Below are 12,824 nucleotides of genomic sequence, written 5' to 3'. Positions count from 1 at the left end.
TACTCTTCTCCCTCTATTATTTCTGACTTGTGATTTACTGTAAATTTTTAGAAATCTAAGAATAGTCCTTGTCTAATTTTTTTAAAATTCAGATTGGCTTATCTGAGCCTTCTGTTGTTAGCAGGGTACATATGGCTGAAATGTGATCTTGAGTTCAGTGAAGGAGGCACCATACGAGGAGTAAGAAGACGTGTTCCATTTCACTTGTGTGACGTTGGGCAAGTCACTTAACACCTGCCTCAGTTTCCCTATCTATAAAAAGGGGATAATTGTGCTTATCTACCTTGGTCAAATGCTTTTAGACATACGGGATAAAAAACTGTATTGCTGTTCGTCAAACCTGTAATGTTGTTCTTTCAAAAATCATAAAGCATTTTTATCCTGGTTTTAATGCTGGTTTTAATTATTAGGGTCTTACTGTCTAAACATACATTTTTGGGTGATCACAATAATCACTAAAATGGATCACTTGCAGAGTCAATGGTATATTTTAGAGCTGTTTATTTCACCACAAAATTCGATGGCTACGTATGAAAATGGCTTAAAGCTTCCAGTTAACTTTTGCAGAGAAAATGCTGCCACTAGAAGACTAGCTGATTTTCCTTCCATAAGGGAAATCTACTGTAGCTGTGAAATAACCCTTTGAATCATGTGAACTACAATGCTAAGGGTTTTTTTTACTCAGAGATAACACTTATTAGTTATCCCACTGTAAAAACATATTGGAGACAAGGCACTTTAGTTTTTCTGTGAGGTACACTAGGCAAGGTCTACCCAGGCCAAGGAGGGGAATAATGCTGACCTTGCTTAGCTATCTTACAATAAACACTAAAGTATCTTGTCACAACTTAAGATTTTACAGCAAGATAAGTATTGTGCGTTTTTGTAGAAACGCAACAAAAAACAAAACAATCCCCCACCACTGCCTTTTTAAGCAATGAGGACAAAGAATGCATGTGATGTTGAGCATGGTCTTCCAAACCTACAGTCACAAGGTTATGTCTACACTGCCAAAAAAGTCCCCAGCTCTGCTCTCAACACACCACTACCACCACCCCCTCCCCAAAACCTGTGGCACGAGTCTCAGAAACTGGGTCAGATGATATAGGATCACAGGGCTAGGGCTGCAGGGCTAAAAATAGCGGTGTAGATGTGCCCACTTGGGCTCTGCAACCCTCCTCCTCCTCCTCCCCTCCCCCCCCCCGGGTTTGAGCCTGGGTTCCAGCCAGAGCTAGAATGCCTAGACTATTCTTAGTCCTGCAGCCTGCAAGCCTGAGTCAATTGATCCGGGCTGTGAGGCTTGGCGCCATGGGCTGTTCTTCACAGTGTAGATGTGCCCACAGTACCTTGCACTCACACAGTTGTGTATGTCTGCATTCCATGGCTGCAGGGGGAGAGAAGCGTAAACTGAAAAGCAGCCTCTGAATATGGAGTGGTAATACCTAGAATCTCTTGGTTATGGTTTACATTTCTTCTGTTTAACAGCACTGGAAAATGAACTTCTGTTTGAAAATGATTACGCTGCTTTAGGAGTGTGCTGAGCTACAGTGCTTCCTATTTGCAGATCTTGGTCTGTTTTCGAAGACTGCTAAATCCAGGCCTGAATCAGAGTAGTTGCTGCTCCTTATTCTTGCTCCTGTATCTTGCTAATCTCAGAACTGGTGCCATAAAATTACTTTACATAAAATGCTACTTGTGTCTGCCAATCTTCAGGCACAGATATGAGAAGTACACATACTGTATGTACACAGACACATTGGTATGAATATATGGGTACACAAAGATATGGATTTCTGCATTAAGCAACTGAGCTGTATGTGTTGGGTCTCACGTTCCTTGTATGAGCTGGGAAGCTATCACACAGCATTTTACAATATCCATTAAGTAGTAATATGTAAATATTTAGAGGGTAAGTAGGGATGTCAATACTGAAGTGAAAAGACATCTTTTTATTTGCACAAGCAACTGACTTGAACATGACTGCCAATGTTCACCCAGTGTCAAGAGCTTATTTTAGTTCCTTGCTGGAAAGAGCTCCTCAATTAAAATCAATACATGCACATCGGACAAGCTGTCCTATGCAGTTTGTACTTTGGCTCCGAGAGTATAAAATCCTTTTTGAGTCACCTTCACTATGATGGCAGGAGGAATGAATGCTTTCATTAGAACAGTGTCCTTAGGATATTGTATTGCATGTGCCCATTTTAACATTTCCATTTTCAGACTATCGTTTGTGTTTAAATACAGTTTGTTGTAACCTCGACAAACACCAATATTGAATAAAACTAAGCAGCTAAATTCAGTGCCGTTACCTAAACCAGTAACTCTGATACCACTGCTGAAGAATACGTCATGGGGAGCAGCCAATAAATTAATACCTGTTTCCAGATGTGTAACACTGGGTTTGCTGAATTAACACCACTGTCTGAAAACACAACAGGAGGCACATTTATGGAACCAAAGCAACAAAATCCAACACTAAAATCCAAATTTATAATAATGGGGTGGACAAATGAGATAATTACTTCAGTGCATAACCACAGATTGAGTGCTGCTATTCAAATATATATAAATAGTCCGGCCGTGTCCCCCCCCCCCCCCCCCCAAAAAAAAAAAAAAAAAAGTCTGGTCACACAGTGTGTGATAGTGAAATAGCACACAGCTACCCCACATAGAATGTTGTGAGGGGTGCATGAGGTAACTATTGTAAAAGTGTATTGAAAGAACATTTTAAAATCTTGCAGATGCTTAAACTTGGTCTTAAAAAGATAGAGATCATATGGTTAGGAGTTCATTGCAGGCAACACTTTTTTCCCTACTTTTGTTCTCAACAGTTTTACACAGATTCAAGGCACAGACTTCCTTCTCTTGAAAAGGCTCGGGGATCACAGGGGGGATATGAACTTTAACATAGAGCCACCGGCATAGTAAGAGTAACTCCACATTGCATGCTTCCTGAGGTAGCGAGTGACAATTGGGATTTTGTTTAAAGATGAGGAAAAGTGTCAAATAGTTCAAAACATCATGCTTTAGAATCAGGATAACCAAAGTGTAGTTTATCTAGAGCCTTATGTTTCAGCCTGTGCCTCACTTGACTCTGCTCTTCAATATAGAGCAGTGGTCTGTTGGGACTAAAAGTCTCACAATGTGTTGTCTAATAAGTTCCTTCAGGTCAAGTTAAAGCATGCTCAGTTCCTAGTTTTTATGGGCTGTGTGCTTGTATTAAAGGTGAGGGCAAATTAAATTGGGGGTTTTTTTTTATGCTAAATATGTGAAGTTAGTGCAATCTTCAGATGAACAAAGCTTGAGTGTGCTTTGTTCAAAATGATCACTTTCTCCTAGTGGGTTTGTGTTATCCCGTTCTGTCCTATTTTCATACCATCATTTTGTGAGGAGTCTTTTTTTTTTTTTTTTTTTTTTTTTGGGGGTCCCACTTTTTGTAATTAAGCTACTTACTTATATTGCCTTGCTTACAGCTTAGAGGTCTGAGAAAAGCTGGCATTTTCACTGCTCCTTGTGTTCATGCTTATGGGGCTGCTCTGGAAGAAGTGGATACAATATCTAGTCCTTTTGAAAAAGCACATCACTTCTGTGTTCCACTAAGTCTTTGTTACTTACCACTGCATCTTGTTGCAATCTTTGGTTTGGTTTTTAATGAATGTGCAATTGCTTAGGTTGATGTATCCTAGGAGGAATTCTATAAATGGTGGATTTCAGCAAAAGAATATTCATCTCAGTGGCAGCATGTAGCACTACTGAGTGTTGTGCAGTGACAACCAGCATAAATAGATTGCTTTGGCTACAGACTTCTCTGTACCTGTAAGAACATGTGCTATCAAGAAAGTGGTGCAGCAGGCTTAGTATTTCATAGCTGGTGAAATCAAGCTTATGAGTATTGGAGTTAAAGGATGATAAAAAGTATGGTGACGCTACCAAGCAGAATGACATTGTTACAATGACTAAGCATGTAGTGACCCTCTAGACTTACAGATACCTGTACTGAAACTCTTGTGGTTCTGAATGGAAGAAAATGGGTTGATTATGTGTAGCAGTTCTCTCTCTCCCTCACTGTGCTGACATGAACTTTCTACTAGTATTTTCAGAGGACACATTTGACTGCAAGTATTTTATGAAGCTCCACTTGTATTCTTTAGGTTTTTTAAAGAATTCTTTTTTTTAAAAAAAAAACTTTTTAGCTGAGATCCATAATTTAGTATTGGGGTAACGAAAGCAGTCCTGTTATTATCAAAAATATGCAATTGTAAATCTGTACTAAAACGTGTGACTGCAATAATGGTCTGTGTTTTGGAATAACCAACAAGCAAAAAAAATCCAAATAACCACTCTCGTAATCCACATAGGGTACCATACAGGCAGCACTTAGGGTATTAAGTTAAGGTGAGAACACAAGGAATTCACAAAATGTATAAAGTGCTGTTTTAATCAGGATAGTAACTGTGTTGATGTACTTACATGGGGCTACAGTGAGAAAGTGTGTTTTGAAACTACATCATGTGCTCTATATGCTATGTTGTACTCCTTATAGGTAGAACTGAGAAGATGAAGTCCTTTTTCACTTTGGCTTTGACTTCATCAGGAGGAATTATGGATGAGGCTTTGAAGGGAGATTCTCTAGTACTAGGATGAAAGTTCTGCAAAGTGTATTTTGGGTTTTTTGGCATGCCGTTTTTCATGTTTAAAATTCTTAGATGTATAACACTCGCATATTGAATGGGTTTTGGCCTACTCATCTATACATAGGTCTGCTTGCTGGAATCAGTCGTTTGGATCCTTTTTCCTTAGCAACTAAGGCTTATGGATGAGTTTTGTATTTTCCGATAAAAGCTTGCTTGGAAGACACAATGTTCTTTCCTCAGAGACCATATTCTTTTTAAAAGAACAGATACAATGAAAAAAGAGGTCCAGGCGTGCAGTTTTGTTGTATAGGATTTATATGTTTTCTGTGTATTTTAGGGTTTTATGCTGTTCTGCACCACCATAGTACATGAGCACCTTTCCTGTAAATCAATAGCAATGGTGAAGTCCCAGTTGACTTAATGGAGTCTCTGGTTTCTCCACTGTTTCAGGGTCAAAATTCTGCTTGAGGTAGGTTGTGTTTTTTGTTTTCTTTGGTTGGTTGTGGTGGGGGAAATTGGCAGGGGGTTGGAAATAAAATCAGTGTGTGTTTTTTTTGTTTTTTGTTTTTAATTGTGAGTGCGTAGATAAAGTTGCAGGTCTTTAGTGTATTTTTAAAATCTTCCCCAATAAGATATTGAGAGGTCCATTTATGTGCCATATAAGCTGACATATTGCTTTTTGAACCAGATATCCAAATGTTCAGCTAGTGAAGTGTTCTAATTATCTTGAACATTATAGTGTGTGGTTTTTATAATGAACTCACAAAGGCACAAAATAGTCTTCTCTGTAGGAAGGATAGGTTTCCTTCTACCTCTGAGGGAGAAGTCTTGCATGAAATGAAATTTCCTTGGGCCCAAGAGTTAGAATATCTCCAAAATGGTAGAGGAATATTAAAGCAGTAGCAACACTATTTTTAGGGACCAATCCCGTCTGGTGCTGAGCACTCTTGACTCCCATTGAAACCAGTAGATGCTGAGGGAGCTCAGCACTGCAGAGGATCAGGCCCTTATTTTCTCCACAACCAGCCACAGGCTTTTTTTCCCACTTGTAGAACTCTTGCATGGTCATTGTTGAAGACTGAAACTAAGCACTGGATTCAAAACGTCTGTCTCTCTAGCTAGCATGATACAACCTGTTCTCTCAGGAAGCTGACTTCATGTCTCACCATTCATCCAGCTGGGAGAGCAGGTAAACAGCTCCCTCTGCAGCCAGCTAGTTGCCAGTGGTTCTCTGGGATCAGCTCATTATGATGGGGTTTGGAGTGTTTTAGATGATTTCTAGGGAATGGAATCAGCCTGCAGCTATGGAAACTTGCTGAAGTACACAGAATGTTCTTTCTTTGAATTTGACAATTTTTTGCTGGCTGGGCTGAGGGCTGAGATTCAGGTTCCCAAGCTCCAGGCCAGCAAAAACCAAACATGTCCAAAATGACATGCTCATCTCTGTTTGGAAAATGTGCTGACATCTTCCTTACAAATTCAAAGACCTCATGTTCAACTAATCCAAGACTTATGTTTCTTAACATCCCAAGCTGATTTATCATTCTACTAATGTCATTCTGTGCTGTTGAAAGCAGAATGTTCTACTTTCTGGCACTGTAGGTTTGTTCAGTACTTCAGGTATCTAACGTTTCAGAATATTATGAACACTTAAAACTAAAATTTACTTCTACATTTTAATTAATAATGTGTGTTTGTAGGTTCTTAGTGTGTGATAAAACATTGGGATTGTTTGGTTAGCCATCCAAACTACGGGATTATCATAGATCACATTCTTATCAATGTAAGAGACTCTGATGGTCATATTTTACAGTGACACCTTCAGGCATCTTCAAACAGTGATGATGTAGTGTTGCAATACTAAGAGAAACTAATCCAGGTGAGTTGATAACAGAACATAAGCCATAACTCCTGAATTTACTTATTTTTGTGAGTTCAAATTAGATTCAGTATTGAACTGTAAATAACTATTCTCTCAGCATTGAGAATTTGAATGAATGCTAAAGACTGCTTGCACCCCATCCTGTGGTAGGTAGGGTGTGCCTCTGCAGAAAACCGCCTTGTGGTCTGTGATGGCCCTGCAGGCACATTGCACTCTGCACGCTTTTCAGACAGTTACCCAGAACAAATTTAACCTCTCTTTGCAGGGTCTAGTTTATTCACTCATTCTACTGAGGGAAACTCGCTTATTGAGCTGCTCAAGTTCATGTCCACTCTGAGTCCATGTAAAAGTCCTGATCAGTTTCTTCTCCTGTCCAGGAGGTCCTAGCCATCCTCTGAACTGGGTTGTAATGTACTTTGAACAATCCCTCTATTTTCTCCTCAAGACAGGAAGGTCCTAGCTCTCTTCCTTTGAGCTGGAGTTGTACTTTAGAGCAGCTGTAGAGTCTCAGGCAGCTTCTCCTTCAGATGGCCTTTTTCCCTACCCAGACCTTCCACCATCACACTGCGAGAGTTCATCAGGCAGACCTTTCTCAGCTGCTGTCTCTCTATGCTCCCTCAGGGCCCTGCAAGAGCCTTCTTTCCTCCTGAACTGTCTATAAGCATCTGCTCTGTCTGCTGTGAAGGAGGAGGCAACATTTATGCTGGCTCCGCTCTAACCTCGCCAATCCGGTATGGGCTGAGAGGAGGAGTCTTGTCCCACCTTCTCTAAAAGACTCTAGGTTCCAGGCCCTTAAAAATACGATAACTGGATTCTTTAAAAATGCTGCTTCTTCCTGGGACCTCTTTCCATATCTCCTCAGGCTTGTGTATCAGACCACACCAAACTCATAAAGGGCCATGCCACATGACAGGGAGGACTGACCAGTAGGCTGTACTTCCCTTAGGAGGCATACTATCATGTCACACCTCCCAACTATAAGATACTTCAGTGGTTGTTAAAACTCTATCTCTGGGGTGAGAGGAAGTGAATAACTTACAGTTTTTTGAAGAATTGTGTGCATTCAGGTAAACATTTTCTGCTGTAAGTTTTGTTAAGGGAGTCCAAGATTTCCTTTACAGGAAGGTGACGGACATACTGTAGCATAAAACTGAAACAAGGTTTCATACTTGACTATTGAAAGAAACTAAGTAACTTGATTTTGTTTAACAACAAAAATCAAGGAGGTTATTGCTTAGCACTTCATAGTACTATTTTATTAATATTTCCAGACGTGTTTTGATTAGTCTTTGCTTCCATTTCCTTATAAAAAATCGGGGAGAGACTGGGACTTCTCAAGGTTGCATTAGAAATTATCCTAGAACAGGGGTGGGGAATGTCCGGCCCGCGAAATCATTTGGTTTGTACCTGGCGGCGGGGGGGAATTCGGCACCCGTTTGCCCGTTTTTGGCTGTGGGGGGACTTCGGCGGCGGGCACTGCCCCCTGCCCCCCACGGAACCCCGCTGCCACCGTGAAACCACGCTGCCGCCAAATTCTCCCCCCCGCCAGGGCCACCATCAGGCCCTTGACATAAAAAAGGTTCCCCACCCCTGTCCTAGAAAGTTCACTGCTTGGTTGCCATGGTAATAGGTGCCCTGAAAATACCTAGAGGTGAGGTAAGGACTGGAAGCAGTACATTTTTTATATGAAGAAACCTCTTTATAATACAACTTAAGTATGATAAAATCTATCAAATTAATTTAATTCCATTCAGTTCAGATTACAGTTGTCCTATGGAGTTTATATGATTGAATGTTTTCTGTGAACATGGAAAATGCAGCCTTATATTTGCACTGGTAAGGTGTGTGTAAAATTGTTGAATACATTTCAAACAATTCAAGTGTTTTCTGGTTTTTGAGGAATATAGCTCTTATTACTGCTGAATACCTGTACCCATTGTGGAATCTCTTTATTGATTTGCTAACTAAAGGGGAAGATGTTAGAGTAAGAGCTCTAGTTCTGATATTATTAAAAAACAGTGGCATCGATTTTAATTTTACCATGAAGTCATGTTTTCCCTATTATTCATATGAACTTTTAGGATCCTGTGCTGAGCAAGACTTGAGCAGAGTATTTTCAGTTGTGGAGAGCTTGATAAAGATCACTTTCACTAGAGCTGGATGTATTTTGTGACATTGGTTTGTGAAAGTAAGCATGTGAAGTATTCACTTCCCTAACAGTGCCGAATGACTACAGAGGCAGTAAGAAGATTCTAATTTAATTGGGAAACCCTTTATTTTATAAAATACATGTATTTGAAGAGTTTATAATTCTTTTAAATAAGGATGTTGATCAAAGCTGGGTAGTGTGACCTTTCAAGTACTTAAATGGACTATATGCAGATTTTTTTTTTTTGAAAGAATGGATAATAAAATGACCTGTGCATAACTAATGCAAAGAGCTGTTATCGTTGACACAAATCGCAAATAGCACCTGAAGAATAACTCTATCTAGCTTGAAAGCTTGTTTTTTTTTGCCAACTGAAGTTGGTCCAGTAAAAGTTATTACCTTACCCACCTTTGTGTCTCTAGTCTCTTGGGACCAACAGTGGAAATAGAACTCAACCTTGACTGTACTGGGAGCTATCTTCTATCCTAACTTTTTTTTTAGTTACTCATGACTTCCTTTTGGGAATTTGTCTTGGAGTGCAAGTTTTCACTGCTTGCTATAATACCAAAAGTTGAGGTTTTCTTGTTTTGCTTTAATTCTGCAGTTTTGAATTACGATCTTGATGTGGGAGGGAGAGGGAAACATTATTCCCCTAATTTTTTATATGAAGCTTTTGGTCTTGGATAATTTAATCTTAACTAGTGGAATTTCTTGACTTTTGAGTACCTGGTCTCTCAACCTTGATACTGTATTAAATTTAGTTCATGACATTTAGAGACATATCAGTTTAAAAAAATAACACTTTTACCAGAAATTTTTTACCTGTTTATATAATAGCTAATATTAATATAAGTGAAAGAGTAGAGAAGAAAAGCTTGTCATTTTGTTTACTTTCTGCATTTGACAGTGCTTCCTGTATAGTCTATTCCCCTGTTTGGGAGGGTCTTTAACAGGACAACAAGGAGAGAGAATTAAAATAGATAAATAGGTAGATGTGGGTGAGAAAACTACCAAACATTACCAAAACCTGGCACAGGTATGTTATCTGAAACTACATTAATCTCTCAAAACAAAATGTATAAGAATGCCAAATTGATGATGATGCTTTAATACATTGTTCCTTTAGGTATTTCATTCATTGCTGTGCAAAAAAACTGTTGAAGTCACAGTCACAGTGACCTTCGATGGCTTAAATCTGGCCCTTTTGGGTTTGTGTGTACACCTGTCCTTTGTGCTTCCTTTGTCTGTATCCACCTGTTCCCACGTCATATACTTAGAATGTAATAGGTGGGGCAGGAATTCTCTTTTTATGCCTAGCACAGTGGGGCACTGATCTTTGATTAGGCATGTAGATGCTAGTGCTCTATAAACCTCGGGGGGGAAGACTTTTGATGCAGTTACTGCAGTATGTAAGTTTGTAGCTTTTCTGCCCCCTAGATTTCAGCATTCTCACAGGGAAAGCGCACCAAAAATTTACTAAACACAAGGGATTACGGAAAAAGGGGGAAGAACTATATACACTTAAGTTTTCTACACTGAGGAGGGTGTAGATGCCACAGCAGTAGTTTTTACATGAATACTGTGTTCACTAGATGGCAGTACAGGTCTAATTATCTTTCAGATATGGAGCTCTACAATAGTTATAAGTAGAGCCCTGCTAAATTCTTTGGGTTTTTTTATAACTTTTCACTTTAGTTTTTGATAATTGCATGTTGCATTTTATCCATGTTTTTCAGGAGGTGATGATGGGGTCAGATCCTGCTGCCAGGAGGGTGGAATGCCCTGGAGGTTGGGGGGACATGTTGCAGAGTGAGCCTGCCCTACACTCCTCCTGCAGCAGCGGTTCCTGTCCTGTGGGGCTGGGCCTGGCTCCCTGCTCTGGGCTTTGTGCCCAGCTCATGTGTTCTCAGTGTCACTCAGATTTGGCCTGGATCACCCTCTGTCATGATGACAAATACGTGGCTGGGCCAAATTTGAGTGGTGCTGTGATACCCTGCGCCAGGTCATAATGCCTGGAGTGGGTAGCTGAGTCTAGCCCCACAGGACAGTTGCAGCTGCAGAATCCGTTACTTTTTCAAAATGTTGTTGTATATGTTTTGTATTTGTGATAAACACAGGGTTCTAGCTATAAGCAATGTGTTTGGAAGAAAGCCTGTTGTGGGCCATTCTCTTAAGTTTACACACATTCTAGCAAGAACAGAATGTAACTTTATACATGTTTTTTCTTTTAAATGTGATTTTAAGATTTTGTTTTTGTAAGTGGCTTTGGGGAGTGGTTGTGAAGGCTGTCAGAATACTCAGGTAAGATTCGGGTTGGTCTAGTATTACAAGACAAATAGATTTCATTAACTATTTTCCTGCCTTTCTTAGGTCTTTAAAGTTAGGGCTGCCATATTTTCAGACAGCTGTGTGGAAGCAGTTTGCAAATGTTTCTGTGATTCTACATCCTTTCACCTCTGGACAGAGTGGGTATTGAGCTCAATAACTACCAGCTTCATGCTGTACAGCCACATTCTGGAAGCAAACTTGCTACATGTTAGGTTCATGAAGCATGAGTATAATCACAGCTGCTTGCTGTGAGAGTAAACACAAATATTGGTCTTCTAGGAGCATAATGTATTTGTAGCTATGGGTAAGCAGGTTCTAATGTTGACTCTTGTGAATATGCCATTGAAACAACAGACAGACATTTGGGCATCTGGCAAATTGCATGAAGAAATTTCCCTGGCTGTTTACAGTAAGTAAACTATGCTTGGAATCTTTTTTTTCAGATGATTCTTTTTTTGCCATTAGTGTATTCCACAAGATGGCATCATACAGATCTACAACCAAAGATCTTCCTAAATTGAACAACAGAGAAGAGAGATGGATGAGAATTCCCTGAAATCTCATCAAAGCAAAACCAGGCTTGAAGTGACTACTTTTTTTGCACTTTCTAAATGCAAGGGAATGGGGCTTAGAAGACTGTCCGAAGGATACATTATAGAAGTTCAAAACATTTATTGTATCATTTCCTGGGACCCAGGACCTAATCTGAGGTTTGGAAAAGTTGTAAAATAGACAATTTGGCTATTATTCTAGGTGCCCTATTGCCACCCTAACCTTGAGCATTGGAAATAACTGTTTATCTCTTTGCCCACTGTTAAGAGAATTTGAAATGCTTTTCAGGAGGGAGAGGGCAAAGTATGAAGGGGAGTTTGCTAAATATTCTTTCTGATGGGAGCAGTGTGCTTTCTTGGAACAGGCTGTCCTGAAATATAAGCCTGTAATTTTAATACTGGTTAGGAAACTTACTGATAACAGCTACTCTGATATATAAAAGAGAGGCAAGCTACACCTTCCCTTTTCTTGATCAGCTCTCTTGTATGGAAGAAATCAGGGCAGTATCTTTTATTGGAAGATAATCCATCTTCCAGTTCCCCCTCTCCTGCTAGAAGTTCTGTCTTGCTGGAAACCTGAAAAAGTGATCTTTCAAGTCCTATTCCATTTACCAGATCTTGAGGATCCACAAGCTTCTCCACCTCCCATATCTTTTTCCTTGAGGCATTAGCACAACACACAGTCTGAAATATTATCCTGACTTTTTTCCACCTTGATGATAATGGAAAATCCCTGCTATTAAATTTGTTGGAATGGAATTCATCATGTGCTCATCCTGTCGTGGTTGGTAAGAGGATTCTTTATATTCACTAACTAGTGCGGACATGTATGGGCATGTATGGAAACTCCCTATGCAGGCAAAAACTGGGAGGGAGTTAGCTCAAAACTGTATGGTGGTGCTGTCTTTATTTGTAGCCAGGGAGGAGCAGCAGCAGAAGGGAAAGAACAAAAGTTAGCATAATGCTTAGCCAGTGTTTTTTCCTGTCTGTTTCCTGTTTCAAATTAGCTTTTTCTGGTGGTATCAAGTGCTAGTGGCATAATGGTAACCAGCAATTTTACCATCTGTCTGAGATAGTTTCCAGTTCTTAAATGCTATTCTGAGGGTGACTGAAGATCTCTTACAAGACTCACTTCTGTGCCACTGACTGGTGAGGTCCCAGGTGGCATCCAACAGTCTTTTTAACAAAGGAGAGTTAAATATCATTTTCTTTGGAGCCTATCTTGTCACTTACTAACTCGCTGGAGGAGACAGAAGCCTGGCCTATGCTTAAAATTT

General features: G+C 39.9%; 1 protein-coding gene across 2 annotated transcripts in view; it reads left to right on the top strand.

The window, feature by feature from the left end:
- MOB2 (MOB kinase activator 2) overlaps positions 1 to 12,824 on the top strand; it is a 156,810-nt gene that overhangs the window by 42,061 nt on the left and 101,925 nt on the right. The window contains exon 1 of one of the 2 annotated variants that reach the window (XM_067540569.1): positions 12,286 to 12,335. The exons of the other annotated variant lie outside the window; for it this stretch is intronic. Coding sequence (XP_067396670.1) covers positions 12,301 to 12,335 — 35 coding nt within the window. The 5' untranslated portion in view covers positions 12,286 to 12,300. Of the gene's footprint in view, positions 1 to 12,285; positions 12,336 to 12,824 lie in introns of those variants that run through there. 2 annotated transcript variants of the gene reach the window in all.

The sequence above is a fragment of the Emydura macquarii genome, unplaced genomic scaffold, assembly GCF_026122565.2.
Source record: "Emydura macquarii macquarii isolate MOO-44397 ecotype Brisbane River unplaced genomic scaffold, CSIRO-AGI_Emac_v2 contig_587, whole genome shotgun sequence".
Lineage (NCBI taxonomy): Eukaryota > Metazoa > Chordata > Testudines > Chelidae > Emydura > Emydura macquarii.
Note: the sequence above shows the minus strand (reverse complement) of the source record. Positions and strands in the feature narration are given on the sequence as shown.